The sequence below is a fragment of the Podarcis melisellensis genome (assembly GCF_964234715.1).
Source record: "Podarcis melisellensis genome assembly, chromosome: 9".
NCBI classification, from domain to species: domain Eukaryota; kingdom Metazoa; phylum Chordata; class Lepidosauria; order Squamata; family Lacertidae; genus Podarcis; species Podarcis melisellensis.
In genome coordinates, this window is record NC_138541.1 from 43,627,064 (window position 1) to 43,647,245 (window position 20,182).

The window sequence follows — 20,182 nt, forward strand, 5'->3', positions numbered from 1 at the left end:
GCCTACTGTAGCTGTTCACTTGCTGGATAAGGAAGTGGGGAAAAACATGATTCATTCTCTCAGTTCTTATTTAAGATATTGTACTTTAAGCCTGGAGCTATGTTTAGATGAATGATGGGTTTGTTTAACATATCTCAGCAGCGGAATCCAGATGCCCTGCAAAACAATTGCACCGAACAGCTCTTTGTACAGGAATTCTTTATACAATAACCATCATGCTTGGTCTGGACCTCTTGCTGCAGAGAGTCTTGATAGTACCTTGGTCACTTGGTCCGAAACTTTATTTCTTTGGCCACTCTCCCTCTCTTGCAGATCAGTTAACTAGTTCCTAGATCAGGCATAGGCAAACTCGGCCGTCCAGATGTTTAGGACTACAACGCCCATCATCCCTGACCACGGGTCCTGTTAGCTAGGAATGATGGGAGTTGTAGCCCCAAAACATCTGGAGGGCCAAGTTTGCCTATGCCTGTCCTAGATCCATGAAGCCTTAACTGCATCTTCTCACAATCTTACCTCCTAAAAATGTGATTGGTCACCATTCACCCTTGTCCATGTATAACTGCTCTTTCCTGCCCATAGCCCTTGCCTCTGCAACACAGAGCATGTCTTGTGTGATGCTAATCTCTCACACCTGCTAGTTCTTGTCTGTTTCAGAGGCACCAATTAGAGAGGGAAGAAAGCAGATAGGCATCCCCCAGCTTCAGCTAAGTATTTTTTTCCCTTCAGGAGCATTTTTTTTTTACCACTCAGTAGTTCTGATAATTATTATAAACAATTCACAAGGCATATGTGTGATATAAGCATGCCAAAGAGACAACTCATGGTAGAAGAACTGGCATCTAACCAGGCAATACAGGCAATATAAACTTCATAAAATTTCTTAATCTCTCTCTCTGTGTATGTCTGTGTCTGTATGTAAGTAAGTAAGTAAGTAATAAGGTTTTTGTGGCATGAAAAATGCTGAAGTTAGTCGTTAGGAATTGTGAATAAATAAGGCACTGTAACCCTCTTCAATATATTTAAAAAGAAATGTAAATTAAAAAATACCAAAGGGGCTACAGTGCCTTATTCACATTTTCTAAGGACTAACTTCAGCATAATGAAACCTATTATTAACAGGTTGTAACATATAATTAAAGTTTGTTAACAGCAAGCCATTTTATAAGCTTACAAATAATGTGTATGTTGCAAATTTTGGCAGTAGCAAATGAACTGAAATCCTTCGAATTCTCATGTGTTGGGATTTTAACTAATAACATTAGGAACTACAGACCCACTGTAATGAATTCCACCTTTCAACTAGGACAACCAAAGTGTTACCTAACCAAAAGCAGAATAAGAAATTTGTCAAGGGTAGCATTTAATTTGTGACAAATGGCATCATGGTCTTTTCTGAGCAGGCTATGTTTTAGATCAGTTAGCTACAAATGACAGGGCTTGTGGGGTGGTGCAGGTCTTCTTGAATTAATCCAATGAATGCTAATAGGACATTTGCACTGAACACTTGGAATAACTGGGGTGAATGCCCTTTTTTTTGACATGGCTTTAAGCTAAAGAAATGAAGGAAATGTAGGCAAAGGGATAGCTAGTAAAGCCTATAAGAAAAATATTTCCATATGTTAATGGACGCCTGGGTTGGGAAGTTTCCCAGTGCTTTGACAGAAAATCTCAGGCCCTGAAACTTTTCTTTCCCTTCCTGTGCTCCATCAGCTCTGGGGGGCTGGGAGAACCCCAGATCTGTCCCCTGTGAGGGCGGAGGAGAGAGATTGTTCCCTTTGGCAAGCATAAGTGCTTTTGCTGATGGAACAATCTTAATAGTACTACACGGTATTCCTCCCCCAATATATTAATCTCTGCAGTTTAGTGGAGTTACCAACAATTGCGGTGTTAAAAATAAACTGGTGTGGTCATTTGATGTGGTACTGAAGACATTATTTAATATGTAGCTATACTTTGATTAAATGTCATGTGATGTGTGCTTTGTGGAGAGACAGAGAGGAAAAGGTTTTAGGCTAAGCCAGGGCTTGTCTTTATTCCTCAACATATACTTTAAGTCCCGTGTTTTCATGTACTGCCTCATTCAACCTTAAATAAGATTTAGCATTATTGAACATTATTGTCTGTCTTTAAACAAAATCTTGTGGGTTTTCCCCCTCCCATATGTTTAAAGATTCTGCAAATCATTTATATTTAATTTGACTTTTGATTACACTTGTAATCTTGCCAGCTGGCAGCTCTTACACTGTCATTTACTGTTGATCTGATGTTCAGACAGATTTCTGTTTGTAGCCAATGGCGATTACAGCATAACTCACAAAAACAAATGAGGCAATCCAAGAGTAAGTTAAACATCAGATATGCAAGTTGTCAAAATTTGAAATAGTTAAGTTCCCCAAATTATTTAGATTTTTTTTAAAAAATCTCCTTGACAGTCAACTATGCTTTGGGTCAAAAAAGTAGCCTGTAACTTTTTTGCTCTTAGTGCATATAAAACTATCTATAGGAATGGAGTTGTCTACATTAGCCAGCAACCATCTAATTTTGAAATCATCTGACTGATCTTATAGAACATTCTTAAGTGAATAGAGGTATCTACAGTCCTCATAAACAAAGACAACCATTTTTTTTTTTTTGGCCTGCTAAAATAGTTTACCAGTCAGATATACTGCGAGCATAGTTCAAAAACCGAGGCTGAGTAAACACGTATCTTACCAGGAGGTGGGGTGAGGAGGTTTATTCACACAGATACCCAGCACTTTGTGGTCAGATTTAATATTAATATACCACACAGAGGTCTTAGAATTTTTCATAACTTCAAAGTCCATTTTGGCATCTTCAGCAAACATTACATTTTGGGTTTTTTATTGTCAGAATTGTCCTGAGGTGACATTACAGGGGAAATTGAATAACTTTACACCAAACAGCAGCAAGTTTGTACGCAGCTTTCTCTCGTCTGCAGGTCTAAACTCACAGTTTTGTTAAGTGTTCTTGCATTAGTCAGAGATTTTTCCAGTGCAGAACCCTGAATTTATGAATGTGTGCTTTTAAGGAAGGGAGATCAAAAAAATTGGGGTTGTTTTATACATGGGTAGTTCTGAGAGGGATGGGTGATTGGTCGCCGCTTCAAGTAGGAGATTGTCATCTGTGTTTTTTGGGGGTGATTGGTGGCTGCAGCGAGGGCTGCGGTTGACTGGCTGTTGTTGCAGCAACTGGCCAGACGATTTTCGGCTTCTGCTACATGTGATATTGGCAGTGTTAGCCAGACGTGTGAGTGATTTCCCCCCTCCAAAAAAGCTCAACAACTCTGGGCAATCTCCCCCTATTTTCCTAATTTCGAGTCCCCCAAAATAGTGGGCATCTTATACACGGGAGCCTGTTATACACAGAAAAATACAGTAAGCTCTAAACAGTGTACCAGATGTACAATGTGGGACACTAGGTAGTGCACAAATGTTGTTGTTGTTACCACCACCAATTCAGCCATCACAGATTGCTGCATCATATAACAAAATATGGATAAATGATGATGCTTGTAGTCCTCAATGAGTAGCAGGTGGCATTTTAAGGTCCTCAAAATGGATGTGACAGAGTATTTTAGCAAAATCTGATCTTACTCTTACTAATGGCAAGGTAACGAGCTTCAAACAGGAGAAACAAGTTGTTGATTTAAAGTTATAAGGATAAATGGCAGATAAGCTGGAGTGAAAAGTGAATGATATTTAATAGCAGATAAATACTTCAGTTTCTACTGAAATTCACTGGGAAGGGAAAAATTAGTCAGAACCCCGTTCTGCCCTGAAACAGTATGATAGACAGCTAAGTAGGAAATAGAGTAAAAGAATAAGGTATAGCAATAAAATAAATGTCATTGGTTGTTATATTTGCTATGCTTTATTATCAGTATTGTTACAAGAAATTTATGCACATATTTTAAAAATAATTTTTAGTTTAATATGAATATATCCTCATCTAACATATAAAATACATGAACAATTCTGGTTAGTGTTCAGCATCATGACAATTGTTCCACTTATTTTTCTGTTGTGTGGAAACATAAGGTTGTTTTTACTATTTACTTGCCTGATGGTCAGCAGTGACATTTAAAGGCATGCTGTATTATTATTATTTTTATTTAAAGTAAGGGGAAAGGACATGGAAATAATATTTTGGACTGGACAAAATGTCCTTGTCAGATTGTTTCAAAAATGTTGGTTTGTATAAAGCATCTCCCGCCTCTGCTGTTAATTATTCACAGTAAAGAAGAAACACAATTTCTTTGCACTTTGTCAGGCAACCCTCAGCTGCTATAATATCTAATTTCTTTCAGCGTGTGGAGAAACACTGCAAGAGTCTACAGGCAACTTCTCCTCTCCCGGGTTTCCAAATGGCTACCCTTCGTATACACACTGCATATGGAGAATTTCAGTGACGCCTGGAGAGAAGGTACTTTGCAATTATTCCCAAGGGTTGGCGCTTTGTTCAAACCAAATTTTGTTTGTTTGTTCATGTTTCTCCTGATCTTGAGGGGTTTTTTATTTTATTTTTAAGCTTCATATTTATTTATTCACTCATTCATGACATTTGTCTAATGCCCCGTAACATGTTGCTCTCTGGGCAGCTTTCCATGAAGAAGGGATGAAAACAATTTAAAAATAAAAGATAAAACCAGGAAACCAAAGGCAACGAAAATGCTGCAAATCCACTCTCTCTCAGCCCAACTCAGCCCAGTTCTACACAGATACAACCACAAAGTGAAAATGCTTTGGTTTAAAACTCCTCTGCAACGAGTGTGTGGTTTTAAGAGTGGTTAATGAGACAAAGCCTTTGAACTGTACATTAGTCAATTTATTCAACTTTGGCTTTAGTTAGCAGTTCAGATCCATTTTTGTCTGAAGCTCCATCTGAGTGCCTGGTCCTAATCTTCCGGGCTTTCATACTGGGAATTGGTTCCTGGGGTGGCGGTTTTAACATCTCATGGGATGAGAGATAACCATGAGCATATTCTGGCTGTTCCTTCTATTCAGTCTAACAGGGGCAGGGAATCTTTTTCAGATTGAGAGCTGCACTCCCTCACAGTTATCCTGTGGTGGTGAGAATGCATGATGGCAGTGGGTGGGGCTAGACAGGGGCGGAGGAAGGGTTTGCGGTGGGGGCGGTCTGACCCGGGTGTCACCACTGAGGTGGTGACAAAATGCCAGGTGGCACTCACTGTATTAGGGCCTGCAGCACGCCCGAGTCACGCATCTATCCTGGGAGTGACGTGGTGGCTTGGGTGCCTGCAGGTTCCGCGCTGCCCCAAACGGTCTGCCCGCTGCCTCCCCCTCAGCTGTAGGGCGGCTGAGTGGGAGCAGTGGCATAGCGTGGAGGTGCAGGGGGGGCGGCCACACCAGGCGCAACATCTGGGGGCGCATTCGCACTCGCAGCTCTCTGCCCCTACTAAAATCCACGGGTTAGGGGGCGCAAATTACTTGCCTTGCCCCGGGTGCTGACAACCCATGCTACGCCACTGAGTGGGAGGAGACAGGCAGACTCCTCAGAGGTCCCACAGCGTGTCCTGCCCCTGGGCACAGGGACCCATGCCGCCCCAGGCACCCAATCGGCTCGTTCTGCCACTGGGGCTAGAGGCAAAGGTGCATGGGGCAATGGATGCAATTCTTAGCTTTGTATAGTTGGCTACATTTTACCAGGAAAAGCCAGAGGTTTCCCTCACATGTTCACTCTGTCCAGGCAAGCGCAAAGATTTATTTCTGTTCAAGGACACATTCCAAGTAAAAAAAGTACTTGAGGGCATGGAGCAGGGTCATAAGGCAATCCTGCAAGTAAACTAGTCCCAAGACCTGATAAGAAATCAGCAGCCAGTACAGATCTCTGAGCTGAAGTGTATGCTGGCAGGGTAGTGTGACTGCCATCATCTATGCTGCAGCATTCTGCACTAAGTGCAGCTTTGCAAGTGCAACGGAACCCCCACATAGAGTTGCATTGCAGCAACCCACTCTTGAAGTCATCAATATACAGTATATTCTGTAATTTGTTAAACAGAATAAAATAGCCTGCCTGCATATGCTATGTTTGCTTTTAGGATATTTCTTATTAATCACAAAACTCTTTTATTTTTTTAAAAATGCGTGGTTGGTCCTAAAGATGCAAAACAGCCAACAAAATGCCCAGCAGCCTTTGAAAAGCATGACTGTATGACATGCTTAACACTACTAAACCGTAAAACAAATATTTTGCATTCTGCACTAGCCACAGCTTTCAAATTTTGAGATCCGAGCTCTCATGGAGATGCAAAATAATGCGAGTTAATTTTTCAAAGGTTGTGTTCTTCTCTTTGAAAGTATAGTAATTGCCAAACGGCATAGCTGTTTTCACTGTCATTTTTATATAAATAATTTGCTTTACTTTAAATTTTCTCAGTTTTTCTAAGTACGGTTTTGCTAAAATGGTTCTGAATATATATTATGTTTCATTTTCCCTTTCCATAATGTATTGTGGGCTTTCCTGTTCCAGCAGTGAAAATGTGTGATTCATTATTCTGCATGAGACAGCAGTGCTACTACTGAATTTGCTTACGTTACCATTAATTTCTCAGTTGTGCTGACAAATGTTCATTGATTGTTTATCTCTGGAGACTTGCAGCCATCCTGTCCTCTTGAACTGTTGATCTGCCTTGTCTCCAGTTCTTCTTCTGTGTCTGCTGAGTTGCAAATTGAAGTTAAATGTTTCTTCGTAGACCACAATTAATGTAATGTTGCCATAAGAAAAACAGAACATTTGTAACTGAAGATTTCAGTATATCGTGCCTATTATACTACATCTTCATTTATTTCTCTTTTTGGAGTGACCACATTACTTTGCCAGCTTGCCTTATGTCATAAATGTCACAAATAGTGTTTCGCTGAACTTGTCTGACTTTTACAATCTCAGAGCAGCATAGTACAATAAGCCTGCAACTTAAATGCATTTAACTTATACGTATTCAGCTTTACGTGCTTCACATTATTATTTTTTTTAAAAAAGGAGGGGGATGGAAAGGGGATGGGTGTCCAGGAAATAAGAATATCCTGCCCACCATTGCACCCAGTGTGTTTGACAATACTGTACGCAGTTTTGACTTTAGGTGTGATCCCTGGAATGTAAGCCTTGCATTAGTTGCAGGCTTGCTGTAGTTTGAAATAAGTCTTGAAATATAACAAATATGAATGCTATAATGTGCTTCCTTCAGTTGAAGTAATTTAGGCTACTATGTATTGGTGCTTACATTTAAAGGAAGCGAAGTCAGTATTGCTGATTTAGGAACACCAGAATATAGGTTCTGAAATAATTAGTTCTACACTCAAAGACTGAAGCCTGGCACATAAGCCATCATTGCATATTTCCTGCTTACAATAAAAATAACTATGACTCAGAATTTCTACGGCTTTATGTTGACGAGAGGATTAAACAAACATTTTCCAAGTATATCAGTTTTTAGTGAAAGTGTCATGTCAGCAGCCCAACAAAATGCTCAGCATGCTAAAATCTATTGATTCCAATGGGCTTGAACATGCTTAACTTGCTGTTGGATTGTGGCAGAGGCTGACAATCCTGCTCATAGCTGACTACTTAAATCCTACTTATTTCAGCTTAATAAACGGGCTGAACTGGATCTCAGCCCACTTATTTCCTTCAACATTTGGATTCTAGGCCTAGAGAAAAGGTCTTGGAAATAAAGCACATGAATATCAATGGTCTACTCATGAACAAAATTAGGGAGGTGGGAGATTAGGAAAAGATGCCCACTGACACAGTTGTAGCCATAGGCACCTAAACTGTTGGGCTTGAGGAACACATTGCTAAAAACATGACCAACAGAAACGTCTCTGTAGCAGGAAACTTGTCTTGTCATCCCTTGGATGACAAGGGAGTCAAGGGAGTGTTAAAAGGAGGATAAGGATTTTGCAGAGAAGCTGAATGAAGCAGGGAACTTGATTCCCTCAAACTCCCTCAGCAAGAGAGCAATAATGTAGTAACTGGCTCTCAGTGTAACTTTTCTTCCCTACAGTTTTGTTTAGGTAACCGTTACAAACCCATAATGCATATTTTGTGACCATTTCAAATGTATATAAGCTTATTTCTATTGTTGCAAGGGTTTCCAGTCTAAAATCAAAATGTTTGCAAAAGTTCGATACAATGCTACTTAATTGAGTTCTGTGTGTATATCTGAAGTGCAGTAAGAAACCAGTTAATGATATTTTAGGCTCCTTGTCCACATAGCAGTGTTATATTTCCCTGTTACAACTTGAGGAAAGGATAGATTCTCACACAGATACAGAAAACACGTACAGCTGGCAAAGTAGCTGCCGAAGGAGAGTATACAGTTGCAGTATGAAATTGGATTTACTGCACAGTAGCAAATGGTTCTTTTACAGAAAATGCTCAAAATCTGATCTGTCCAGTGTTAAAGCAAAACTGCTCTAGCCAAACTACTGGCAAAGCTTATTTGACTGTGCTGCTTTAGGCTGTGGTCAGTTGAAGCAGCAGTTCCTGAATCATTCGTTCGGTTAATGTCATGTGTTTTCAGAAGTGTTTGCTATTTAAAATTCTCCTCTAATTTGTAATGGGAAGCTTCTATTTCTTCCTAATGTTTCAAGCCTCCCCCACCTGCTTGAAACGATTCAGACTGGATTCATTACATTCAGTTCATCTGGCATCACAAAACATATTTGCCAATCATTGACATATTATTTATCAAAATTTGAACATATGCAAAATAGCTGCTTCTTCTTTTTACCACACAAGGCATTTCAAAGGTTGTCTTCTGTGCTGATTGCTGTGTAATTCTTACACCAGATGCTCAATGTAAATTCATTTTTTTTTCATTGGTTAAAGGTGGTAAGTAAGTAGCAGCTGCTGTTACGTCTGCCTATTGAAGTGGCCCGGCATATGCTGTCAGGACATAGTAGGGATGTACCTCTATAAATGAGTACATAGTATGTGAATTCTGTGGTAAAGTGAAATGTTCTTGTGCCAACTGCTATTTTAGCAGTTCTGGTGTCACTGTCTAAAAATATGTGTTATTAATGGATGCAATCTGTTATGTTCATCATGACTAACAAGATGAAAGATCCAGCTTCTCATTACTGCGGGGGGGGGGGGTTGGGGGTGGGTCTTAGTCAAGAAATTAACAGTTCCTTCCTCTGCAAAGATGTCACTGTAGGGACAGTGCAGGATAAGGCTGTCTCGCAGACTGCTATATCCTGCATTTCAGATCACATACTCCATCTGACCCTATTTCTTCCATAACAAAGGCTTCTCCTCTAATTTCATAAAGTTTAAGTTTAAGCCCATGGATCAGATTGTAACTAATGAGATGGTATATTCTGCACCTCTCTAGTCACTAAAATTGAAGGTGGAATAGAGCCACATGATATCTATAGTTCCCTGCTCTCCACCTTCACAGATCTGGTACACAGTCATGCTTAAAGCTTGTATTCCAACATTTAGCAAAAGTTTTAAAATTCAGGATCCTCATTATAAATTTACTGTCGTCGTGTCGGCTCCTTCAATAAATGGCCCAGGTGCCCCATCACCAACTTCCTTCCTCTCCCTGCTGATCATTTGGGGAGGCTTTGGGCTGGGTAGGGGCTGGATTTAAACCCTGCACCATTGAGCACAGTTTCATTTAGCATGCTGATGCAGGCAAGGATTTGTTGATTCAGGCACCAACCCAACACTGACATTATGAGAGGACTGCTCTGGCTATTGTCACCCCAATAAACCATTCACACAGGGAACCCTTGGAAATTAATGTGGATCACTAAAAATTCTCTGTTAGGGGATAGTGAGCTCTTGCTTGATGGGGCAAGGAAGGCACTCCCTGTCTAAATATTTGTGTTTGCTATTCCAAGTCAGGACAGAGTGTCCTCCCCACAGTTTCAGAATCTAGGCCCTAAGGAGCTAAGCCCTTAAATGCTTATTAGATAGAGGGTTATCTTAGTTACGTAGAAAATCAGAGGAAATAGTGACACTATTCAGATGTTAACATTTCTGACATTTATGGTTAGCATAGGAATATCTGTATTCTGGTTCAGAGCAGAAACCAAACCACGTGTCTGACATACTGTACTCCTCTCTTTTGCACTTTTCAGATTGTTTTAAACTTCACTACAATGGACCTCTATAAGAGCAGCCTCTGCTGGTATGACTATATTGAAGTAAGAGATGGCTACTGGAAAAAATCACCTCTGCTTGGTATGAAACCTCTGTTGTGATCAATTCTGAATAACCGGGACATAGAAACAGTAGCTAAATAAAAAAAATGATCTGGAATTAGCTTATTAGTTGGGAGATGTTTGTAGCACAAGCCATGAGAGAGCTGTGTGCCTCTCGTCATTGCAAAGTGTGAGAGAAACATAACTTCTGCCCTCAATTATTACCTGCTCTAGTGAGCCCTGTCATGTGTATATGCTGGTGAGTTTGAGGTAGAAGAAAGGGTTGTATCTCTCTTGCACATTACAGGGTGCACTTTGGGTACACCCAGTAAACATGCACTACAGCCAGCAATTCTGTAAAACGTGAAGAAGGGTTTGGATTTGATATCCCGCTTTATCACTACCCGAAGGAGTCTCAAAGCGGCTAACATTCTCCTTTCCCTTCCTCCCCCACAACAAACACTCTGTGAGGTGAGTGGGGCTGAGAGAATTCAGAGAAGTGTGACTGGCCCAATGTCACCCAGCAGCTGCATGTGGAGGAGGGGAGACGCGAACCCGGTTCCCCAGATTACGAATCTACCGCTCTTAACCACTACACCACACTGGCTCTGAAACAGTGAACAGTGAAAAATCCAGAGTGGAAGAGCACTGTCTAAGCATGCATGGTAGTGAACAACCAGCTTTTGAAACTCCTTCTTCATCAGGCAACACAGATGCCCCTGCTGTGTTTTGATTGTTTGCTTCTTGCAGCCGGAAGTCACTTATAAATAGTTGCAAGGTTTAATTTCCTAGTGAAAAGCTTTAAGTTTAAGCAGATCTAGGTGATAATATATGTAATAGGTCTATATGCAAGTGTTTGCTGCTCTCCCACCTGCTTATTCACCTGCATTATTTCTACTTCACAAAGATGTTATGTCAATATTTTCAGATGTCTCTTCTGGACATTCTGCTTTGCCCTGATTTTGTTTTTACTGTTTTGATTGATATGTGTAAACTGCTTCGAGGTCATTTGTGACAGCAAGTGGTGTACACAAGATTTAAATACATAAATTTTAGAATTCCCACAGGACATTTAAGAAATCAGTTGTTGCCTTAGGATATCTGACACCACATGACCCATGGTAACACGCGCAGTCCGACATTATTCAGGAGTTTCCATAGTAGGGTGTGATCTGTGTGCCCATATAATAAGGAGTTTTCTCTGCTGTCACTACAAAAATTAAAAAGGGGAGTAAGACAAGTGGAAGCTGGAGGAGGGTCAAAAGTATCAGGAAAGGAAGAAGGAAGAAGCAGAAAATTTTTAAAAAGGAAGGAAAAGGTGACTAACATAGTAGACTTAAAAAAATTCTTCCTAGTAAGGAAAGAGCTTCTGTACCAAACCCAAATAACAATTGCATTCTCAAAGCATGTTGTAGACTGGAATAAATGTTTGTTATTGCTACTGCTTTCTAGCTAGTGTTCCAGTTTACAGAAGACTTTCAAAAATAAGGGCAACTTTTTGTTAATACTTAATGACCATAATATATATGTTTATTATTTAGACTGTAAATCCTATCTGTGCATCAAAAGGGCTAACCCTGGCACAGCCGTTACTGAAACCAGGAGGCCAAACTATACATAACGCATGTGCACACCCACCCACCCCGTGTTTGTTTATTTATTTAATTAAATAATTTTACCCTACTCATCAGCCACAAAGGCTGAGCTGGCTTAGCAATGGGCATTATGTGTATTTTAATGAACTGAACAGAATGAAAGATTATGAGTCCTGGGGGCATTGAAAATGTGTGTAAGAGCTTAACAGTGCTTAGTTTATTTTCTTTAGTTGCTATTTTTTTACATGCTTTTAATATTGTTTTATGGATTATAAATGCCGTATTGATTTGGTAATCATATAATATGACTTTTGCTGTAATTGTGAGGTTTTTTTATTTTTCAGTTGCTGTTTCGTTGGCAGAGTTTTGTAGTTGTTTTATTGGTGATCTGTTTATTATTTTAGGTGATTTATGCTGTATTTGCGGTGTTCTATGAATGTTTTATTATATTATTGTTATTTAATGTTTATAAGCAGCTTTGAGATCATTTGATTGAAAACTGGCATAGAAATACATTTAATCAAATAGAATCAATCAGTGGTGGTTCTCCACCTTCTGTGCTGTGACTTCTTCCCCATGTGCAGGGTTCCTCTGCCCCCCTCACTCCCTTTCCCCGCATTTGGGCTATGATACTAGAAATAAACTGGGGTGAAACAGGTGGGGAGAGGTTGTGGGGAGGAGGGGAAGCAGCAGCCAGGGTTTTAAATTGTACCCCAACTCCAACTGTACTTTACACATAATTGGGGCAGAACGTCTGTCCATGGAATCTGCCTTCATCAAGTGTAGTTTGGCCCTGACATTAATTATGTTAAATTGCAGGATTTGGCCTGGAGAAGGAGGCCTTAAAATGTGTTTTCTTATTGTTCTTTTAGGCAGATTCTGTGGTGACAAACTCCCAGATGTCCTTACCTCCAGTGACAGCAGAATGTGGATAGAGTTCCGTGGCAGCAGTACCTGGGTAGGAAAAGGTTTTTCAGCCACTTACGAAGGTGAGTTGCTCTTGTAATCAAATTGACTAAAGTTTATTCCTTTGAAACTATATGAGCTTCAAAGTGTTGTAATAATTTAAACTTGATCAAATGAGTGGTTAAATTGGCTGCATGTATCTTCCTGCAACAGGTTTTTAAATCATCATCTTCATCATTATTTTTTTGCCCAAAGCTACTTTGAGAAGCTGTGAGTTTGAGCAGAGGAAAGACAGTGGGTGGGTTCTGCTGAATCCTTGCCCTTCTTAACTGCTTTTCTGCTCTAATTGTCCTTCTGGAATTTTGGGATATTGGCTAGGAACCTAAGATATTTGGGGCACCAGCCTGCATAGAAACTGCATATGTTTATTTCTATGTATAGTTGCAAATGGAATTTATAGGTCACAGAAGGCAAGTCAACTAATTTACAAATCACCCCAGATAAAATATACAGTTGGTTTACATGCCACCCCAGATCACCCCTCAAATTAGTTCCTTTTCTATTAATTTACTCCAAATATCTAAACATACTTTTCTCCAAATAAATTCAATTTCCCTTCATTAATACTCATTTAATACTCTGAAATCAATTATAGGTAAAGTCATATAAAATGATTTGTTAATTTGCTTACCCAAAAGAATATTCTATCCAGTCACCCAGTTCCATTTCCCCCGGAATCATCACCCAAAAACATTTACGACTCTCACAAAAAGATCTGGGACTTGTAACCTAGCAACACCCCTGCTGCAACCGTTTTTCTACCTCCAGGAGAGAAAAATGCAGAAGATTTAAGCATGCTTTTGTGCAGCATACAATGAATAATGAATGCTTAAGATCTACTCGATCATTTCATATTGGTGTAGTTCTCTAATGTATGTACATAGTCTTTAAGGAAAGGCGAGAACCTCAATATTCTTTTTCTTTAGCTATATCGGTCTAGGATTCCCAAATTCTGATCCTGAAGTACTGTCAGGTGCTTCTTATCTAGTTGGATAATATGATTGTTCTCTTGCAAAACTCTAATTTATTTTAATGTTCTTTATGTGCCCAAACCTCTCAGAAGGCTGGGCCTCTTCTGAACAGTAGTAATGACATTTTTCAATTCTTAATCAACTATAAACTGTGGCAGCTGACCAAGTTCTGCATGCTAAGAGACTTCCTTTCCTCTGAGAAGGGAATGTTCCATGCAAAGCACAGATATTTCCCATTGTGGGTGCCAAGCATTTCCCTCTCTTAGATGACAAAGGGAAGTCCCGGCATCAGTGGGGTTTTGGTTCAGACATTGAAGCTGCTGGGTCATGTCCTATGGCTGCAATCCAACCTGAAGTTTATACACACTGTGTGTAACAACGGTAAAATTACAATACAAAGTAAAACAGCAGAGACAGATCAGGGCGGACATAAAAGAAATACAACAAATTTGTACCGGAAGGAGCGTCTCCACTCCATCATTCAGCCCAGATGCTGTGGTCCAGCTCCAAGGGCCTTCAAGTGGTTCCCTCACTGCAAGGCTACAGGGAACCAGGCAGAGGGCCTTCTCAGTAGTCCCACCTGCTCTGTGGAGCACCCTCCCATCAGATGTCAATGAGAAAAATAGCTATGCAAATTTTAGAAGACATTAGCCAAGGGTGCACAGGCCCTGGATGGGCTGGATAAAGGCCAACAATTTAATGCTGAATTATTACAAGGCAGAGTTTCTGTAGGTTGGTGGTTCCTAGGTCTGGGAATTGATTGTGCTGGATGGAGTTGCAATCCCTTTGAAATAACAGGTTTGAGGCTAGGTTGCTCACTGATCCAACACTGTTGCTGGAGGCCCAAGTAGACTCAGTGGCAAAGAGTGTCTTTTACAGCTTTGGTTGGTTTGCCTGCTGTGGTTATTCCTGAACAAGGAATAGTTATATGGTCTGTCTGAGACTACCCTTGAAGCTGGTTTGGAAGCTGCAGCTAGTGCGGAATGTAGCAGCAAGAATGCTGAGTAGTTCAGCTCCCTGGTATCATATTACACCAATTCCAAAATAATTGCATTGGCTGCCAATCTGTTACTGAGCCAAATTCAAGGTGGTAGTAGTAATTTACAAAAGAACTTGGGATCTATATATTTGAAGGAGTGCCTCTTCCCATACCATTCCACCTGTGAGTTAAGAACAGCAGCTGAAGGTCTCTTAACTGTTCTGTATCCAAAGAAAATACATTATGTGGCAATTAGGAAAAGGGCATATTCTATGGTGATGTCCCAATTATAAATGCTCTCCCCCTTGAAATTTGATGAGTTTCTGGTACTAATTAATGGGTGGTTTTAGCAGTCTTGTTGTTGTTTAGTTGTTTAGTCGTGTCTGACTCTTCATGATCCCATGGACCAGAGCACACCAGGCACTCCTGTCTTCCACTGCCTCCTGCAGTCTGGTCAAACTCATGCTGGTAGCTTCGAGAACACTGTCCTACCATCTCATCCTCTGTCGTCCCCTTCTCCTTGTGCCCTCCATCTTTCCCAACATCAGCGTCTTTTCCAGGGAGTGTTCTCTTCTCATGAGGTGGCCAAAGTATTGGAGCCTCAGCTTCAGGATCTGTCCTTCCAGTGAGCACTCAGGGCTGATTTCCTTAAGAATAGATAGGTTTGATCTTCTTACAGTCCACAGGACTCTCAAGAGTCTCCTCCAGCACCATAATTCAAAAGCATCAATTCTTCGGCGATCAGCCTTCTTTATGGTCCAGCTCTCACTTCCATACACCACTACTGGGAAAACCATAGCTTTAGCTATACGGACCTTTGTTGGCAAGGTGATGTCTCTGCTTTTTAAGATGTTCTCAAGGTTTGTCATTGCTTTTCTCCCAAGAAGCAGGAGTCTTTTAATTTTGTGACTGCTGTCACCATCTGCAGTGATCATGGAACCCAAGAAAGTAAAATCTCTCACTGCCTCCATTTCTTCCCCTTCTATTTGCCAGGAGGTGATGGGACCAGTGACCATGATCTTAATTTTTTTGATGTTGAGCTTCAGACCATATTTTGCGCTCTCCTGTTTCAACCTCATTAAAATGTTCTTTAAATCCTCCTCACTTTCTGCCATCAAGGTTGTATCATCTGCATATCTGAGGTTGTTGATATTTCTTCTGGCAATCTTAATTTTGGTTTGGGATTCATCCAACCCAGCCTTTCGCATGATGAATTCTGCATATGTTAAATAAGCAGGGAGACAATTTACAGCCTTGTCGTCCTTTCCCAATTTTGAACCAATCAGTTATTCCATATCCAGTTTTAACTGTAGCTTCTTGTCCCACATAGAGATTTCTCAGGAGACAGATGAGATGATCAGGCACTCCCATTTCTTTAAGAACTTGCCATAGTTTGCTGTGGTCGACACAGTCAAAGGCTTTTGCATAGTCAATGAAGCAGAAATAGATGTTTTTCTGGAACGCTCTAGCTTTCTCCATAACCCAGTGCATGTTTGCAATTTGGTCTCTGGTTCCTGTACGAGACATTCATATCTTTCTGGTATAATTCCTCTGTGTATTCTTGCCACCTCTTCTTGATGTCTTCTGCTTCTGCTAGGTCCTTACCACTTTTGTCCTTTATTATGGTAATCTTTGTACGAAATGTTCCTTTCATATCTCCAATTTTCTTGAACAGATCTCTAGTTTTTCCCATTCTGTTGTTTTCCTCTATTTCTTTGCATTGCTTGTTTAAGAAGGCCCTCTTGTCTCTCCTTGCTATTTTTTGGAAATCTGCATTCAATTTCTTGTATCTTTCACTATCTCCCTTGCATTTTGCTTGTCTTCTCTCCCCCACTATTTGTAAGGTCTTAATAGGAGGTTAATTGGCTTGAACAGACTTTGATACTGTTATTGCTATGGACATTGCTGTGTATGTATGCGTGTTTTTTAAAATTACAAAGCTTACTTATTTACCCCCCAAAATCAGTTTTTGCTGTGGTATTATGTCTTCTTGTTATCGGTTTATTTGCTGAGACCCTTTGGTTTAAATTTCTATTATTGTACCTCTCCCAGGCATTGCTAAGCAATGAAGTGTGGGTTTGTTTTTTCCGTATTAATAATAAAAAAATTGAAAATGTGCTCAGCCTGATTCTTATGTATTCTTCAGCAATTTGTGGAGGTGAAATACACAAGAATGAAGGCCAGATCCAGTCTCCTAATTATCCTGATGACTACAGACCAATGAAGGAATGTGTGTGGAAAATAACAGTGTCAGAGAACTACAATGTCGGATTAACCTTTCAGGCATTTGAGGTAAAGCCTTTTAACTGATCTGAGCAAACCATCTGTGGATAAGTGACAGTGACATTTAAGGGAATCCTCATTAAGCCAATGAAGAAACAAAGCATTCTCTATATATTGTAACCCCTATAGTTAATATTTCCTTTCACTGAGACTTTTCCCATTGCATAAATTTCAAGAAGATTAAAGGGATTTTATGTTATCTGTGGTATTTAAATTGGATTTTTTTTTAAAACTGACAATAGTTTCTTTTGACAAATGACTAATCCTGTTCCACAAGGCTGCATTAGGAATCTATTAAATAATAGGCCTATTATTTCTTTCCTAAATGTATATCTTTTCTTTTTTTAATTAGGGTTACTATTACTAATGTTACTATTATTCAGAGATAAATATTAGTGTTCCTCCCGCCAAATTGTTACAAATTATCCTAGAGCTGTTAGTTTTATTTTTGACACTTCTACAGAATACCTCTGTGTGTCATTTGCTGCTATAAGCTATGCACTGCTGAATAAGCCTGTAACTCTAGTTGCGAACTATATATCATGTTTTGGGTCAGGGAAATATTTTTTTATAGAATGATTTGAATACTCTCCTAGGGTTCAATAATATATATATATATATATATATATAGAGAGAGAGAGAGAGAGAGAGAGAGAGAGAGAGAGAGAGAAACATAAATGTAATGTATTCAAACGGGATTTCATAAGGCTAGTCATTAATACTTTATGCATGGGGTTGAGATTTACAGCTGGTGTATGTGATATTTGCATTCCAGTTTGGAATAACCTTTTTGCATTTTTCTATTATATAAGCTTGATCCGTTATCCTCACAGCAGATGTTTAAAACAATGGGAGCTTAGAGAATGGAAATCTCAAGGGATCAGAGCATAGGCAGCCAACTTCATGACAATAATCTGGCCTGAAAGCTGAGGCCAAAGTTATAACTTCTTCACTGAGCTACCGGAACCCTCCGTGCATAGCTCAGTGGTAGGGTGCCGACTTTACAAGTTTACTGGCATGAGTTGAGCTCCCAACATCTTCAGATAAAGGATCTCAGGCAGGTTGGTTGAGTAAGTCTCTTGCTTGAAAAGCTAAAAAGCTACTGCCTATCAAGTAGGACAAAGCTGGCATGATGGACCAATGACCGGTATCATGTGTTCATTGTTTCATTGTCCATCACTAGGTCAAAGATCTATGCTGTCTTTGATGTATGTATATGTGTACTGCTAGGTAGCCAGTGTTGCTTCAGATTTTTATTCAAATGAGCGAAACCCTTCCTTAATTGCTGGACCCCCAATACTCATTTCTTTTCCTTCACCTGACTTAGCTGTGCATCTGCTTCAAGTTCATACCACGCCTCTGACTCTTATACCAGTTTAACTCTTGATTTGAACACGTCCTTCATTTCATTTTACAAATTAGCTTCATTTGTAAAATGTGTATTGCTGCAAAACCTCATGTGCTTTTGCACTGGCCAATGCTATACTGCAATCCCTTGGAATTGAAAAAACAAAACAAAACCCTACATAATTATCAGGTTTACAGTGAAACTCAATGATATGCTGAACCCCCAAAGTAAGGTTTTTAAAAATGTGTTTTACATTGAGTAGCAGGAAAAGGACCAGCTATAATATTGGTCATGTATTGCTTTGTATTTGCAGATTGAGAGACATGACAACTGTGCCTATGATTACTTAGAAGTCCGAGATGGAACCAGTGAAAGCAGTCCTTTGATTGGCCATTTTTGTGGCTATGATAAACCTGAAGACATCAGATCTACCTCTAATACCCTGTGGATGAAGTTTGTTTCTGATGGAACAGTCAACAAAGCAGGGTTTGCTGCTAACTTTTTTAAAGGTACCAGTTTTGGAAAGTGAGAATCTAGTTGCACTTGACGGTGCAATTCAGAAAAAAATGCCAATTTTCAGTGTGTTAAAATTTAAATATCTTGTTTTACCCACAGGAAACATACAACACTTGTTTTATATGAACTTCACTGTTTGTGTGCTGAATTCAAGGCACTAGCGCTTATTTTTTGATCTGGAATATCCAAAGCAGTAGCACTTTTGTCTGCATTTAGCTTCCTATTCTTTCATTGTTTGGCGGTCTTAGCATCTATAAGACTGAGAGCCACTGCTGAGTGCCAATGAGCCTTTATAGTGGTGGCTTTTGAGTCTGCTTCCCAGTGCTGTGCATCGGATCTTAGAACTTGTCACTTTTCGCAGTATAGGCTTTTACAGAGGCTTTTAATGCTTCATCTTGTTTAATGCCGGCTTTTAATTTTATCCAGTCACTCTGCAGCTTTATTGTATCTTTATTTTATTTGTGATGATGCTTTAAGAACCTTTTGATGAGAAGGGGGCTAAGATTTGTTCCTGAAAATAAAAAAGAACCTCTCTACAGACCTTGATAAGTAATCAGAATTTTATATTGCTTAATGTGTCCCTCTCATATAGCCATTCATGTTCTTTACACATATAAACATTACCAAAGCACAGAGGTATACATTTTACACATTTATTCAATATCAACTGTTTTTTTTTTCGTTTATGAAAATAATGCAACACATAAAGCATGACATACCATGATTCTGTATCAAATACTTAACTATTGTTACAAAATCAAACAGAGACAGGAGATCAGCTGTCTTTCGTATTTGCTATTACCGATGTATCAGGTGTATGCTTTTATTACCTATTTTAAATGGATGATTCGGAACCCACTGTTACCGAAATCAAGAGAACTAGTGATGAAAGAAGTGATGACTAAAATGTTCATAAGTATGTCATGCTGCTTGTAGAGATAATACTGTATTCTACGTTTCCCTCTTTCTCTCTGTTGCATCTTGTTTCCTTTAATATCAGTAGAATAAAAATGTGGGATTTGAGGATTCAGTTAATCTGGGTTTGAGTATAAAATTCAAGATAATGTATCAATTCGTTCTGTTGGAGATAAAGTGCCCTTTGAGTGACCCTGCTGGATTTTCAGCCTTTTCTCTTAGTATTTTACACAACCTTTAAATTCCTGCAGCCTAAATTATTGCTTATCTGCAACACAATTCTTAGGGCATGAATCTTCTACACACAGGTGTAGAGTACAATACCTGTGTGCAAAAGGATGCCCCACCTCAGGCCCCACAACAAGCTGTACAGAGATGGGATGCCAACGCATGCTTCTCATCAAAAGAGTGTGGGA

At 39.6% G+C, this 20,182-nt stretch overlaps 1 protein-coding gene across 3 annotated transcripts in view; it reads left to right on the plus strand.

Moving 5' to 3' along the window:
* Positions 1-20,182, plus strand: part of TLL1 (tolloid like 1) — a 118,140-nt gene that overhangs the window by 76,018 nt on the left and 21,940 nt on the right. For all 3 annotated transcript variants that reach the window (XM_081925991.1, XM_081925993.1, XM_081925992.1), the window contains 5 exons: positions 4,328-4,443; positions 10,131-10,233; positions 12,661-12,777; positions 16,851-16,996; positions 18,649-18,844. In XM_081925991.1, coding sequence (XP_081782117.1) covers positions 4,328-4,443; positions 10,131-10,233; positions 12,661-12,777; positions 16,851-16,996; positions 18,649-18,844 — 678 coding nt within the window. The remainder of the gene's footprint in view (positions 1-4,327; positions 4,444-10,130; positions 10,234-12,660; positions 12,778-16,850; positions 16,997-18,648; positions 18,845-20,182) is intronic.